This window comes from Neopelma chrysocephalum, unplaced genomic scaffold (genome assembly GCF_003984885.1).
Source record: "Neopelma chrysocephalum unplaced genomic scaffold, ASM398488v2 Primary Assembly neopelma1_74, whole genome shotgun sequence".
NCBI lineage: Eukaryota > Metazoa > Chordata > Aves > Passeriformes > Pipridae > Neopelma > Neopelma chrysocephalum.
This window is the reverse complement of record NW_020897735.1, coordinates 521,367-536,734: the sequence shown is the minus strand read 5'-3', so window position 1 is coordinate 536,734 and position 15,368 is coordinate 521,367. Positions and strand designations below refer to the sequence as shown.

Sequence of the window (15,368 nt, the reverse complement as noted above, 5' to 3'; positions counted from 1 at the left end):
TCCCCAAGACGCTTCTGCAAATCCTTCACGCAACAACAAGGGGAGACAAACCCCAAGAGCCCAGAGCAGCTCAGAAAACCCCAAGCTCAGACACCCAAGAGCAGCTGAACAGGAATTGCCACGAGACAGAGCGAGGCAACTGATCCCTTCACAGGTCATTACATAATCGAGATGGCAAACTCAATTTGTGCCGCTAATCCAATCTCCCGGCCGGGATATCATTCCACGGCGTTATGTTGTGTCAATTATTCACTCTGTGCCAACTCCTCTCCCCCAGCCCTGGCAGTAATTAGCAGCAGGAGGCGGCAGGACCGTGTGGAGCAGGGGCAGGGGGGCACTCACGCAGATCTCGTCGAACTTGCCGAAGTCCAGGGTGCCGTAGCGGTCGATGGGGGGCCGGATGTACTCGCAGTAGTCGCTGTTCTTCACCATCTCCAGCTGCCTCACGCAGCACACATACGCCAGGCGCGTCTGGATCTCGGCCATGTTCAGCACCTGCACACCAGACACACCAATCATGAGGAACTGAGGAATATGGTCTGTGCTCCCAGTGGAGAAGGAGCGGGTTATCACAGCGAGGCCTTCACACATCAGCACCTCCGTCTGTTCCCCGGGCAGTGTGGGCAGGCAGACAGTGAGTCTCCATTATCAACAGCACGCAGGGAATTGCCTTCAGACACATCGCTGCAGTTCAAGGTTGAACTGAGTCTTTCATTCCAGGGTATAGGGGTAGCTCGGGAGGGAGATCTGTGCTGGGGTGAGAGGGGCACAGTGATGCTTCAAGAAAGAAATCAGTGATGCCCCAGCCCTGGAAGTGTCCAAGGCCAGGTTGGATCAGCCTGGTCTGGTGGAAGGTGTCCCTGCCCATGGCAGGGGGTGGAACAAGATGATCTTTAAGGTCCCTTCCAGCCCAAACCATTCTGTGATTCCATGATTCTCTGACCCCTCCAGTGCCAGGGCAGAGGTTCTGCAGAATGGCTGAGGTGAAGAGGATGATCCAGTCCAACCCTCCTGCTCAGGCAGGAGCAGCTGGGGCAGGGTGTCCAAAACCAGGTCCAGCTGAGTTTTGACTATCCCCACAGATGGACACTCCCCAGTTTCTCTGGTTGGCCAGTGTTTCACCACTACCAGTAAGAAGTGTTTTCTGGTGTTCAGAAGGAATCCCATATTTCCCTGGGTGCCTACTGCCATTTGGGCAGCTGGAATGTTTCACTGGGTTCTACTGAGAAGGGTCAGGACCTTCCATTTTCCACCACCAACACTCCCATTACACACTGGGAGCAGCAGAGTCACCTCTGCCAAGGCCCAGGGCACTGCACACCCACACCAGCTCCCACAGGGAGACCAAACCTCCTCAGGGAAGTGAGTTATCACAGAGGAAAACTTCAGGTTGCAGAGCAGTACCCACAGTTTGCAGTGTTTTCTCCAACTTTGGAAAGCACAAGCAAGTACTTTAGTTCTAGTTCCCACTGGGGAATGCAGTTGGGAGGGAAGAAGAGAAGACAGTATTCACTTGGGGCAATCTGCTGAGCCAGGTAATTTAGGAAATGCAGAATAAGGCACAGAGTTGGCCTAACCACATGCAACAAGAGATACATAATAATGATAAAATCACGCTCTGCAGCCCCACATTTATCAGTTGTACTTAATTACTGCCTACTGCTAAAATAAGCAGTTCAGAGACACACAGGATAGAAACACTGAACTGGACAAATTTACTACTTCTATCGATAAAATTAATAAATTCTGATTTTATCATAACTAATGCACCTCTTTGCTCTGACAATTCTCCCAGCCCCTTCCCAGTCTGGGGCTCTACCCCTTCCCACACCACTGCCTTCCCTTGGGTGTCACTGCCCAGCTCTCTTCACCCACGAAGGAGAGCCCGAGCCCAAAGAGACGATGCTCTGTCACCCTGAGGGAACAAGGGGAAGCTTCCACAGTACCTTGACTTTCTCAGCCAGGGGGTTCCACCTCTTCCAGAGCAGCCACCACCCGGACAGGCAGTCGCCGTAGTTGGTCAGGTCGGTCTCGTCGCGGCTGCCCACGTCGATGGCGATCACCACCTTGGCCCCCATGGACCTGGCGACGTCGGCTGGGGGCACAGGGGGTGTCAGACACGGGGCTGTGCCCTCGGGTACATGGGTATAGAGCTGGGTATGGCTCCAGTATAGAACCTGAGGGGTGTCAGAGCCACCACTGCTGCTGCTGAGGGCACTTGGGGTGTTCAGCTGGAGAAGAGGAGACTGAGGGGAGAGCTCATGGCAGTTCCAGCTTCCTGGGCAGGGGCAGAGGAGGGGCAGGGACTGAGCTCTGCTCTGGGGGGACCAGGGACAGCAGCCAGGGAATGGTCTGGAGCTGTGTCAGGGCAGGGTCAGGTTGGATCTCAGGAAAAGGTTCTTCTCCCAGAGCGGGGTTGGGCACTGCCCAGGCTCCCCAGGGCAGTGGGCACAGCACCAAGGCTGCCAGAGCTCCAGGAGGGTTTGGATGATCCTCTGGGGCACAGGGTGTGACCCCTGGGGATGGGCCTGTGCAGGGCCAGGAACTGGACTCGATGGTCCTTGTGGGTCCCTTCCCACTCAGCACATTCTGTGATATCTATGTATATATATATATGTATGTAAATGGCACAAATATATAACCTGAAGAGGTGTCAGAGCCACTGCTGCCAGCCCTGCTGCTGCTCTCATATAAATATATATAGATATATATGTATATGGCTCGAGTACATAACCTGATATTGCACCTACCACGAGTGTCTCTGAACAACCTGAGATAGAAGTGGTGGAGTCCCCATTCCTGGAGGGATTTAGAAGACTTGTGGATGTGGCACTTGGAGACAAGGGTTAGTGGTGGCCTTGGCAGTGCTGGGGCAACAGCTGGACTCATGATCTTGGAGGGTTTTTCCAACCTAAATGACTCTGTGCTTCCATATAAACGTGTGTAGGGCCAGGAGTTGGGCTCAATGATCCTAATGGGTCCCTTCCAACTCCACATATTCTGTGATTCTATGACTTGCAGCAACTCTGCTGAGACCATTTCCCCTCAGGGAGATTCCCAACCCACCCGCTCCTTTTTATAGGAGCGATCCCAGCATCCTGACCAGGCCCCTGCATGACCTTAGGGTGAGTTCCCATTGCTGAGCTGCTGGTGAAATCATTCACAGGGTGTGTTCTGGCCTGGATTGTGGCCCTGCTGTCACCAGAACCCATGTGAAGCAGCAGCCAAACTGCAGAGAGGGAGCAGGAGACAGGAGGTGGGACACACAGCACGAGTCCAGTTACACCACATTAAGGTATAATGGGAAAGAGCTCATTAAACCCTCACTAATTCTACCTCATTCTCATGAGAACAAAAGACCTGGGGGACCTGCAGAGAGAGCAAGTGGCAGTGGCCTTACAGAGGGGACACAGCAGGGCCAGGTCAGCCCTCAGAGAGAGGGTGACAGAGGGAAGGAGCAGCACAGGGACCTGCCAGCCAGGAGGGGCCGGGAGGATGCCAGTCTGAGAAAGGCTGTGGCATCCAAGAGAAAGGTTCACATTTCAAAGTGGGAGAGAAATGAGGCAACACTTCCTACTTCAAGGTCAGTCAAAAGACTAGTTGTAGTCATGGGATACGGGCGAGGATTTAGGGAAGTGCTGAGGGAGGGAAGAGAAGGACATGAACCTCACAGAACGAATTTATGTTTCTTCCACACCCCCAGAGTCCAAGATAGTTGCAGTTTCCAGAATAGTTCTGCGTAGGAAAACTACAGCTTTGAAGAGCCAATTTAGATGCTTTATTTAGACACTTCTTTAAACCTGATCTGTTCTGCAACTCGGATTTATGTTCCTGGGCTCGTTCAGTCTGTTGTGTGCCTTCCCCCCAGTGTCACCTGGGTGTTTGCTCTTTGCCCTCTCCAGCTGTGGAGGTGGAAAAGTTGCTTTGGTTTGCAGTTCACACCTCTGCTCACAGACACAAACAGAATGTCAGATGCTGATTTGGGGGATCTACTTTGTGCCATTTCCACTCCTGGTTTTTCAGGCAAATATAGCCCTGATGGAAAAATATAGCCTGGGTTTGTCTGGGAGCCTCTGACTGAGATTCCTCCCCCTTTATCTGTGCACAAACTGCAGTGACACCACGTAGCTCTGCTGCCTTGGCCACCTCTCTGAGCCACCCACCCCTCAGTGCTGCCTGACTGTGATGACAACCTGACACAAAACACATCCCAAACACACACCAGGGGATTCACACCCTGGGATCCTTTTTGGGTTCAGGCCTCAGAACACCCCACACTCCACATCCCTCCTGTGATCACCCCATGATTCATTCCCCCACTGCCACGTGCTCTGGGTGACACCTGAACAACAATGCTGCTGCTTTCTCAGGATTATTTCTTAATTAACTGATATTTTTTGAAGAGAAACTCCAAGATAGACTGTGTGTTTGTGGTTTGATTCTCTTCTTTTCAGCAAGCACTAAAATAATTCAAAATTAGCAGGGAATTGTCTGTTCAGAATACGGCTGCTAGGAAATACTTCATAACAAAAAATAAGTGTTAATAAAGCCATGATAAAGGAAACACCCAGGAACCTGAGAACAAGGACCGCAGGTTATGGAGCATGAGGTTAAAGGTCTGTGAGATTTCTCCATATTTCCTTTTTGGGGGAAAAAATGGAAAAAAAAGGGTCCAAGGTTTGCAGGTTGTTTGATGGGCTGTGCTGGGAACTTCTTCCCAGCTGAGCTGTGCTCTTACCTGGAAGGTTGTTGATGTAGCCTCCATCCATGAGGAGATGCCCATCCTTGGGGTCACACAGGGGGGGCATGTACCCCGAGAGGGACATGCTGGCACGGACGTACCTCCACAGGGAGCCTGCAGGATGGGAGGGAGGGGTGGAACCAGCATTAATGACCCAGCACGAGTCACTGCCACACTGAGGGGAGGCTTGTGCACTCATTAAAATAATCAGGAAACTGAGGCTTTCCTCAGAACAACTGCAAGGAACTTATTAAAGCAGTTTATTATTTTCTATATCAAAATCCTGGCTAGGAAAAAAAATGAGATTATGCAAACACACTATCAGGCAAAAGCCCCAGAACCCAGAGTTTTAAGCCCATGCCTCATATTTACTGCCTTGGAGGAGATCTCAGCATATGCCTGACTGCAGGAATCATCTTCAGGGCTTTGTGGGGCTGAGGCTGATAAGGGAAGGGAAAGGCTCCTCCTGGGGACAAGGGGACACACAGAACAAGTGCAGCTAAAGCCATTAAGTTCTACAGAGACCCACAGACTTTTAGCAGGACCTGAACATGAAAAATACATGCTGTAAAAGCCCAAAAATTCTCTCTTCCCTCCTCTGTAACAAGCAAATGTTTTCACTTGTGAAACCACTGCAAGTGCTTGGTGGGGATCACATCTCCTCCTGGACCACTCCTGTTAGTGCTGTAAGGAGCTAAGTTATCATCCTTTAAGCTGGTAGAAACAGAGTTTAATCAAGCAGAAATGGATTGGATCTGTTTCCTCTAAAACATTCTACTTTAAGGCTCTTAAACACTGATTCTTCTCTTAACATTTGCATCAGCTGAATTGGGAAGACACTGCATTTCCAAGGGGCCTTGTCTGAGAAGTGAATCTTTAAAATATGAAGAGTAAGTGAGTCTTGCAGTGCTGGCTCAGTGCTCAGTAATTAACTGCCTGGTGCTTCAAACAGCAACTCTTCCCAGCAAACTGGGAACTGATTTTTTTCTTTTTCAAACAGATCACAGTTCTGTTTCTAATTATAACCCCAGCACTCCTACTGTTAGCACAGGTTAACACTGGCAGATTTGGGGTTTAGTGTGAATAGTTTGAGTTGAGTTGGAACTTCCACCTAAGAAAAATGCTGACTTTTTGTGTTACACCTCAGAGAGCAAACCAAGATGGGAAATGACAGCAGCTGGGAACTTAATTCCTCTCCCTTCAGTGAATTCTGAAGATGACCATAAAGATTCTCCAGCTGATTTCTCTCCTTATATTAAACTTCCACAGGGACAAGCAGCTGGATGGAGTGACTTTCTTGACCTCAATTTGCTTAACCTGCTGTGGAATTGGAATACAAAGCCTCTAAAGGGAGTTAATCCTTTTTCTGCTTGTTTTAGCTGCCCTGGTTGCCCCTGATCAAAGCCCCATGTCCTTCAGGGGCTTCCTGCTCCTGAACAGCAGGAGTGGACAGTCCTACCCCAGCCAGCTCCAAGGACAGAACATCAGACACGTGGCAGCAAAGGCTTCAGTTCCCCAAGGGAACATCTGGGGCACCTGGAGACCTGTGAGTCTGAGTCACTGCCCTGTCACCCCAAATAGACAAAAGCCAAAGCCAGTGTCCCACAGGGATGTCACCAGGTCAGCAGCTCGGATATTTGTCCCTGCTCACTCACTGGAGTACATCAGTTTTCCTCCAGAGAAATAAGAAGGACTGGCCACAAATGAGAACCTAACCCAGCCTCTGCTTCAGGCACAGAAATCTGTTCTTGGGGAAAACAGCCTTTTATTTTTTTTTAATGTGGAATTTCAATCTTAAAGGTTTTGATTGCATTAAGTCTGATTTGTGGCTTAAACACCTGCACTTCATGGGATGATCTAAGGACACAGAATGGTGTCAATGGGCCCATTTTCTCCCTAAACAGTGAATTCAGCATCTTGTTTAATGCCTTCCCCACAGCTCTCTTCCTTGTTACCTGTGTACAACCCCAGTCTGGTGCTCAGCAAATAACAGAGAATGGAAAAACAAAAGGAAAGACAGATTTAAAGGTGAGAAAAATTCCAGGCATAAGGAGTGACCCTGAAGCCTCACATCACAATTTAAGAGCTGGAGAAGGTCAGCTGCACACTCACCATCCCTGTGGACCCTCATGGCTGAGGCAGTGATGTCAGTGGTGATGGTGAAGTAAGGAATCCACAGATCCTGCAACAGAGGAGGTCCCAATTTTAGTAAATCTGAAACCTTGCACTTACCTACCCCCCTGCCTGACACAAACCAAAGCAACACCCTCTGGATCTTACCAGACAGAGCTGCAAACACCTGCATGGATGGAGGAACACCCCTCAGCCCTGTGTCTGTGTTCACACATTTGTTTCTTATGCAGACATTTCATCCAGAACCAAGGCAGATAAAAATCCTTATTTCCCTTTTTTTAATTTTTAAGTAGAAGAACTCCTTGTTCCAGCAGACTGTCCAGCACAGAGAAGCCTCCTCACTCAAACCAGAGGTCACCTTCTGTGTGATGTCTTTATTTTCCTCTCAGGAAGGGTTTGATGGCCCCACTCTCATCCAAAGGGATCCCGAGGCTGTCTGGTGCTGGAGGACAAGGTGAAGGGAAGACTCACCTTTTAGATGTTTGGTTCTTATCTAGGTCACGAGACCTGCTACTTTTGGCCTCCCCTGGGGACATGGCACTAAGCAAGAGAGATCTTTGACCTCACCAGTGTGGCAAAGCATTGCAACCAACTGGTTCCACTCAGGGGATGTTCGTCCCCCATTCCCAGCAAGTCTCCCATGATCATGTTCTCCATGGATCAGTGTGCAACCATCGACTTCCCCAACCCCAACCTAGGCAGCATCTTCCCTGCCTTGGTCCCTGAGACACCCCAGCCCAAGGCAAAGAGGGAAGAAGATGATTTATGGCCTCGTGGCTGAACGATTTGTACCTCCTGGTGATGGGGCCAGGGGGCATTTCAGTGGGAAACGCAGACCCAAAGCTGGCAACACCAATCTTTGGAGCATGAGCTGCAGGAACAAAGGATTCTGAAAGGAACATCTCCAGGAAGATCCTGGAAGCTGAATGAGATCCTGCAGGGTAACACAGCAGGGGAGTGTGGAACAGAAGAAGGAGGGTGAAATGCAAAAGAATGGCCAAGCCAAGTAAGTGCTTTGTGTAAGTTTATTCAAGAGCAGACCAAAGCAGCCAACCCTGCTCCTGGCAGGGGAAGGCCTCCTTCTTTCAGCCATGTCTGCACTCACATCCTGGAAAAAGCAAATGGAATGGTGACCTGCCCCCTGCACAGGGGTTTGCTGGAGAGAGAGCAGTGTTGGAAAGTCTCCATGGTGTCCGGGGAAACGGTAGCTGGGAAGGGGAAGGAGCAGGACTTGTCTGAGTAAACTGAGCTTATCCCAGAGAACAGCTGATGCTGCTCTGTCAATCAGCAAAGCTGCAACAAGACTGAAGAGGGAAACCTGCCTTCCCAGCTGGCCTTTGTTCCTGGGCCTTCTGTAGCACAGCCTTGATGGGTCTCAAACTCCAGTTAACTGGGTTTGCACTCCAGTGCCAGCAGGAGCTGGAAGCCCTCCCTCACTGGTCAGGCTGTAACTCCTGCTGTGAGTTTCTGTGCTGTTCAACCTGAAATTCTGCACTGCCATGAAACAGGTTTATTTCTAGAGAGTTTAATCTCTTCAGCAGCTCTGCAAAGATGGTGGGGCTGGGGAGGACTCACAGATGCTGCACCAGTATCACAACCCAGCTGGTGTAAATGCCAGAGGAAGGAGGATGAATAAAGTGTGACTATGGGAGTATTGGGGTGCCTCTCCATGCTGAAGATATTCTGGTAATTGCAGATCCCAGTGTATCAACCACATTTTAAGTAAAAAGAGGGGAATGGGGAAAGAAGCCTCTCTGACACGTCCTTTCAAACACCTGCCCAGAGGAAATGAACCCAAGCCCAACAAGCAGTAATAAAGATTGCATTGCTCAGGGATCCTTCCACTGGTCTGAAACAGGACTTAATAAAACCTTGTCTGGCTCCTCACACATTAACCCCCAGCTTACAGCAGCATTATGGCATGAGGATAAAAATTCTGGCGTGGCAAGTAAAAATTCCAGAGCCTGGTGTTCTCCCAAAAAGGATGGATGATTTCAGAGGAAAATAACTGTATTTCTTGAGAAATTTCCTTTGAGTGCCTTATCCTTGGTTTCTGTGTCCCAGTGCCCTGTCCTGGGTTTCCATGTGCCCTCGGAAGGACGTGCAGAGGCTGATCCCTGCTCGGGGAGCTCCCCTGGCTGGGAGCTGCTGCAGCAGTGACGGGGTTGGTGTCACCAGGGCTCCCCCACAAACTGGGAATTCAGAGACACCCACATTGCAAGGAAGGGTTGGCAAATTCGGGAGAAAATGGAAACCTCCCTTTCAGTGTCAGAAATAACAGCTCAACGTAAGCGCTGCTGCTCCTGGCTCTGATGCAGAAGAGGGAGGAAATGTGTGTGTCACCTCACAGCCATGGGCAGCAAAAAGGAGGATCCAGCCCAGTGCTTCTCAATTTGAAGCTTTTACAGAGGGAGGGTCAGTACCCACCCAGCCCCCTGGGGAGGAAGTTCCCAGGTGCTGCTACAATCCCTGTGGATCCTCCTGGGAAGGAGCAGTTGTGGATAAGCCTCTAAACACACCCTCTGCTTGTAAGGCTGTAATTAACTCTTATATTATTAATACCTATTTCCAGCTGGAAATCACTGCTACCCACCCAAACCCACTGCAACTCATGAGAAAAGATGGATGTCTGCAGTTTGGATGCTTTAAATGGTGCTTTGACAAAACATTTGTTCAAGGCTTCATGTTTCCTAGTCCAGCTCCTGTGACTTCCTCAGTCACCCTTTACCCCTGGGCAGCTCCCTGTTCTTCTGCCCAGTGCCAGGACTGGTTATCCTGTGCTGATAGTGGGAATTGCAATGAAGGAATTCAGCCTTTTCCTGGCTGAGCCACATAACATTTGTCCTTATTTATCTGAGGGAAGTTTCCACGTGAGGAAACCTTTGGGCACGAGGGGTTTTGCTGGTGATGCCCAGCACAGACTCACAGAGGTGATGCTGTTGGATGTCCCAGAACTGGTGTTCTCTTGGACAAAACCTTCCTGTGACTGCAAGGGTAGAACAGAACATGCACTAGAGGTGTTACAATTCTGAAGGAAGGAACTTGCTGCATCTTAAAAGGGAAATACAATGAACTGACTGCTGGAATCCAAGCACTGATAGATAGAAATGGCCTTGAGTTGTGCTGGGGAAGGTTTAGGCTGGACAGTAGGAAAAACTTCTTCATGGAAAGGGTGGTCAGGCACTGGAACAGGCTGTGGTGGAGCCATCATCCCTGGCAGTGTTCCAACATGTGCAGATGTGGCACTTGGGGATGTGGTTGAGTGGTGCCCTTGGCAGTGCAGGGGGAATGGTTGGACTCCATCTCAGAGGGCTTTTCCAACCTAAACAATTCCATGATTCCACACCTGAGCCTTCCAGGCTGTCCCTCTCTCCTCAATGCTCTGCTCAGCGTTATCCCCCAGCCCCACCCTGCCCTGCCCCACCCAAACTCACTGCAGGGGAACCCAGAGGGGACGTGGAGCTCTGAGGGCTCTGCCTAAGGCCAGGAACCCACACCCAACCAAGTGCAGAGGAGCTGGACAACCCCTGGACAGTCACAGGTTTTCCACCAGGCACTGGTGAACCAAAGATAGGAGCTGGAGCACTGCAGGAAGGGACCCACATGATTTTGGGTCTGCCCAAACACCACCACAAAAATAATCCCAGTCTCTGAAGGACTTATCACTCCCAAACCTGTTTGTTTCCAGCACCATCCCCTCTGCACAACAAACTGCTATTTTCAGCCATGTGATGATTAATCACTTACTTTCATACTTCCACTTCAGTAGGGAATGTTTTGGATTATTTTTAATAAATATATTTAAAGTCTATACAGTGTTGATTTGCTACATAACCCTTCATCACAAGGATTCCAAACACAGGAATAATTTGGTTAAAATTGAAAATGAGGTAAGACTGCCAGGCTATCCAAACACTCCCTAAGCTGGGTGATCTAGGAAGACAAACATGGATAATGTGCTTTACAATCTGCTGCTGCTGAGGGACAAAGGACAGGTGGGGTTCCCAAGGTGGCTGTTGGCTCAGGTGGACCTTTCAACACCCAGCAACTGCAAAAAGGTCACCGAGTGCAAACCAGGACACAACACACTCTGCCACTGCTGCAGTTCTCAGCAGGCTGCTCAGAAAAACTCACTCCAGCTTCAAAAATAAAATTTTAAAAAAGCCAAACCCATTGCTACCCAATTCAAGCCCTTCCCTGGTGTGCCCTGAAGGTCTCTGAAGACCTGATTTGCAGAAAAATAATGATGGAACAGTCTCAGCAATTCTCCTACAAGTGTCACGAGTGTCACTTGTGCTCTCAGACAACGGGATCCCTTTGTCAAACAGAAGTGGCTACAAATAATCTACAACTTGTGTTTTCTAAATCCACCAAAAAGAAAGAATAGGCTCCTTCCTATAGTCATGTAACATCACATTCACACTTCCACCATGTTTTTAGTCATCCCACAGCCACAGATTCCATATTAGCATGGAAAGAAAGCTATTTCTGCTCCCACAGAACACAGTGACATCATTCCCTAAACATGAGGTGAATAAGCACCTACCTCTATCTGCTTGTCTTTGAAGATGTTGTTGATGCTGTTGTTAAAAGCTGCTCCAGAAAACATAGAGGTTATTGGATAGGTCAGGTCTAAAATAGTCTTAAACACAGAGTTCATAACCTAAAAATTAAACAAAAAAAAAAAAGTATTTCAGAGGTAAATATAGGCCAGAATCCATATGAATGTGAGCATTAATGGCTGCAATTCCAGAGACATCATATTCCAGAGTTTAGAGCTGACATGCCAGAAGCACCACAAGTGTGAGTGCAAGAAGGTGCAGAGGGGGCAGAAATACACCTGAAAAACCACAGCCAGGAGCATCTTGTGTGGCACAGAAATGGAAAACCAAAAGCAGCAGCAACCTCAGCAGCCAGTCTGCAACAAAGCTGGAGAAATGTGCATCCTGTTGCTTCCCTGGTGCCCCAAAATCAGCCCATCCCACAAAGCTGCAGCTCAGCCTCTGCACAGGCACATGGATGGTGCAGCTTTATCCTTCATCATTTGTTAAATAACAAAAAGATATTATGAGTTATCATCTCCCTCTTCACCATCCTTTCTGCTGGTTCAGCAGTGTGGGAAGGAGACCATAAATCCACACCAGAGGAATCCATCCCTTAGCCCATCTCCTCTCATTTGGGGTCACACCTAATTCTTCTCCCAGTCTGGAAGCTTTTCTCTGCCTCAGGGTTTAAGCACCTAGAAAATTGTGTCTGGGCTTCCTTGGGACTGCAGCAATGTTCAGTCAGCCACATGTTACAGAGCTTTGAACACTTTCCATGGCTCAGGGTTGATAATCTGCCATTCCAAAACTCAGTTATTTGGTTATGTATGTTATGGACTCAGCATTTGGATACTGCTACAATATCTCTGCACGAGCCAGAGAAACCAAACCCCATCAGGACTCTTAAGGCATTATAAAGCTCTTTTACAGCACACACCAGGCATTGTGTCTCTTTTAAACACACATCTATTGGAATTAAGCTTTCATGGGGTTCTTTTTTCTCCATTTCAACAGCATTAATACACCTGTGCACTAACCTATTAGATAAAAGGATGAAAATCCCTGACCTTTATGGCATTATGACCATTGTATTTGTCTGTAACCAGGGTATTGGTGTCAAATCTTAATAAATCCTAATAAAATTCACTGCTTTATATATTGCATCACAGTTAAAATGTAATAGATGACAAAAAACCCAAGTAATCCCTTCCCAATTAAATTGGGTTTCACTGGGTGAAATATTTCTACTGTATGAAGTATCTTCCCTCTCTACATGTTCTCTATAATTTAACAAACAACTTCACAGAGAACAGGGAATCATAGCCAGGCACAGAACATGGAACAGCCTCAAACCTGCTGTTAAAGCAGCTGTGAGCAACATCTGGCCTTGGCTTCACTCTAACAGTGATTTAATGAGCAGCAGGATTAGCTGCTTTTAAATATATACAAGAGATCTGCCCAGAGAATACATGCCCAGGTATAAAAAAAAGATCCTTAAAAACAAGTATATGAACAGGAAATGTGGGAGAATGTAAAAGCCTGAGCACAAACCCAGTTATGAACAGTCAGCTTCATTCACATCTTCATTTGGGGTTTGATGGGGTGAGTACAGACATGCTACCCACAGCTTCAGAGTGAAATGGAATTACTTCTGTACTTAAAATAGGGCTTAGGTCTCTGACAGTAGTCACAGTGATTAGATGATCAGGGGAAGAGGCATTTACAAAAAGCCCTTTATTTAATACTGAAGAAAAACCCCTCCCACTCAGCACCAACCACTTTCCTTGCAGCAAATGATATTTCTGATGCTGAGCCTCTGCATTTCCCCTGCAACCAATGCCCACAGTGAGCTTGTCCACGAACAAAACACTTCTAATTAACAGTTATTCCTTAATATTCTCCTAGCTGGAAGATGCCCTTTCAGCTGATGCTGATGGCCAACAGCCTCCCTCAGCCTTCCAAGAATAGCTGCTCCCACCTCCTATTCCCAGATAAATCAAGTTAAAGGTCACCCTCTGGAAAGGCAGATGGAGCCTTCTGGTTCTTGCTCCACTTCCTACCAAGAGCTCAAGGGCCATGGGCAGGGACACCTTCCACCAGCCCAGGTTGCTCCAAGCCCTGTCCAACCTGGCCTTGGACACTTCCAGGGATGGGGCAGCCACAGCTTCTCTGGGCAACCTGTGCCAGGGCCTCACCACCCTCACAGGGAAGAGTTTTTTCCCTAATTTTTCGTTAAATTCTCATAAATTTTTTTTCTACAGCTCTGCTGCAAGATGAGCTTTCTTTTAAAACAGACTTTCAACCCTAAAACCTTTTATTAAAGCGACCCTGGGGTTTAAAGCAGCTTCAGCAAGGAAGGGACAAGGTTCTGCTCACTCAGCAGAAGGACAAGAGCAAATACACGGGATGAGGAACAAGAGGAATTTTCACCTCTGGCTGTTTTGGGGTTTGATGGTAAACTGTGGTAAACTGGTGTCAAAACCCAAGATAATCTCAGGATTTTTTAGTGTTCCTGAGTCTATTAAAAAAAGCAAAGGTATGGGACAACTTGTCGCAAGACCAAAAATTTAAAACAGTTTAAAAAATTAAAAACAACTTAAAAAATTTCCAATATTTTTTAAAATTACTCCAGAGAGCATCCAGATTTTCCTTTAGTGCCTCCTCAGCGTTCCTGTATAAAGTTTTAATGATAAAAGCAAAGGAATTCACACAGAAAAACGTTAAAGACAAAATAAAAACATAACTCAGGGCAATGGTTTCAGGTAAACAGCACTACAGGGACAGATTTATCCTGAAGGCAGGAATTACAGATCATGGAAGTTCAGATTTAAAGGCAAACTATTAAGAAATCTAAGAGTTTAATAAAATTAGAATGAATCCAAGACACCATAGGCACCTCTGAGTCAGGTAAAGGTGAGAAAGAGATAAGGAGGTAGGGGTATGTTTAAATCAGATTTAGCCATTCTGTTAAATAGGGTTAATGTTCATTAACATCTCATCTGCATGATCATTAGTGATGTGATCACTGCAGGGTCAGAGTAGGATGGTTTGGGGCCTCAGCTGGGCACTTCAAAGCAACAGGCACGTTGGGATTTTGCAGGCAGCCTTTTACCTGAATTTCCCAAATTCCAAGTCTGATTTAGGATTAACTTCAACACCCCAAATAACACAACTTAAATGGTAAATATGAACCAGACCACTACATAAAAGAAGATTTTTCTTATAGCTCTTAATATTAAAAAAAAAAAAATAAAATTAAGATTTAACAAAACACACCCAGCACTTTTTGTCTTCTGTGGTTAATCATCTGAAATGCAGAATTCCCTGTGCAGAGGGAACACTGCAGCTGGCTGAGCCAAGGGAAAAGCAATCTGCCCTGCTCTAATTGATGGCTGGACAGCAGCCTGGGGAATCAAACTTCCCAACTGCTTTATGAGGTTTTAAAGATGCAATTCAGAAACCCCAAAGCTCTGCTGTGCCCCTGGCAGGGGGACACTGTCCCCGAGCCCCAGCAGCTGCAGGGCACCCAGAGCAGGGGCTCTGCAGCTCAGGGACACCCAAGGCAGGTTCTCTGCAGCTCATCAACCCCACTGAAGAGACAATATGTGCCTGTTAATTAACACACGACCTGTAACGAACCTCTGAGTTATTCTGGATTCACTGGGTGTGTTAAAGCTGCTGTTCCCTCCTGCTGTGCCTGACCCAGTGCTGAACAGCCCCCAACACTCCTTCACCCAGGACTGGCACCAGTTCCCAGCTGATCTGTGCTCAGGAGGTGCCTTTCCCACCCCATCCTGCCCGTTCCTCGTGCCCATCCAGCCTGGCACCGTTTCCCTGCTCAGCTCAGATCCTGTGTTTGTTTGCAGGGTTTGGAGCTGTTGTTGTACATAAATTCTGGCACGGGAACCAAATCAGAGTGTGGGATGAGAAGTGATTTACGAAACACTGCA

The 15,368-nt window shown here is 47.9% G+C and overlaps 1 protein-coding gene across 2 annotated transcripts in view; it reads right to left on the bottom strand.

Annotated features, from left to right (window-relative positions):
- The window catches only part of PNPLA7 (patatin like phospholipase domain containing 7), a 142,848-nt gene that overhangs the window by 14,337 nt on the left and 113,143 nt on the right, over window positions 1-15,368 (bottom strand). For both annotated transcript variants that reach the window (XM_027687457.1, XM_027687458.1), the window contains exons 28-32: window positions 11,421-11,537; window positions 6,854-6,923; window positions 4,739-4,855; window positions 1,947-2,095; window positions 343-495 (exon numbers count right to left, since the gene is read on the bottom strand). In XM_027687457.1, coding sequence (XP_027543258.1) covers window positions 343-495; window positions 1,947-2,095; window positions 4,739-4,855; window positions 6,854-6,923; window positions 11,421-11,537 — 606 coding nt within the window. The remainder of the gene's footprint in view (window positions 1-342; window positions 496-1,946; window positions 2,096-4,738; window positions 4,856-6,853; window positions 6,924-11,420; window positions 11,538-15,368) is intronic.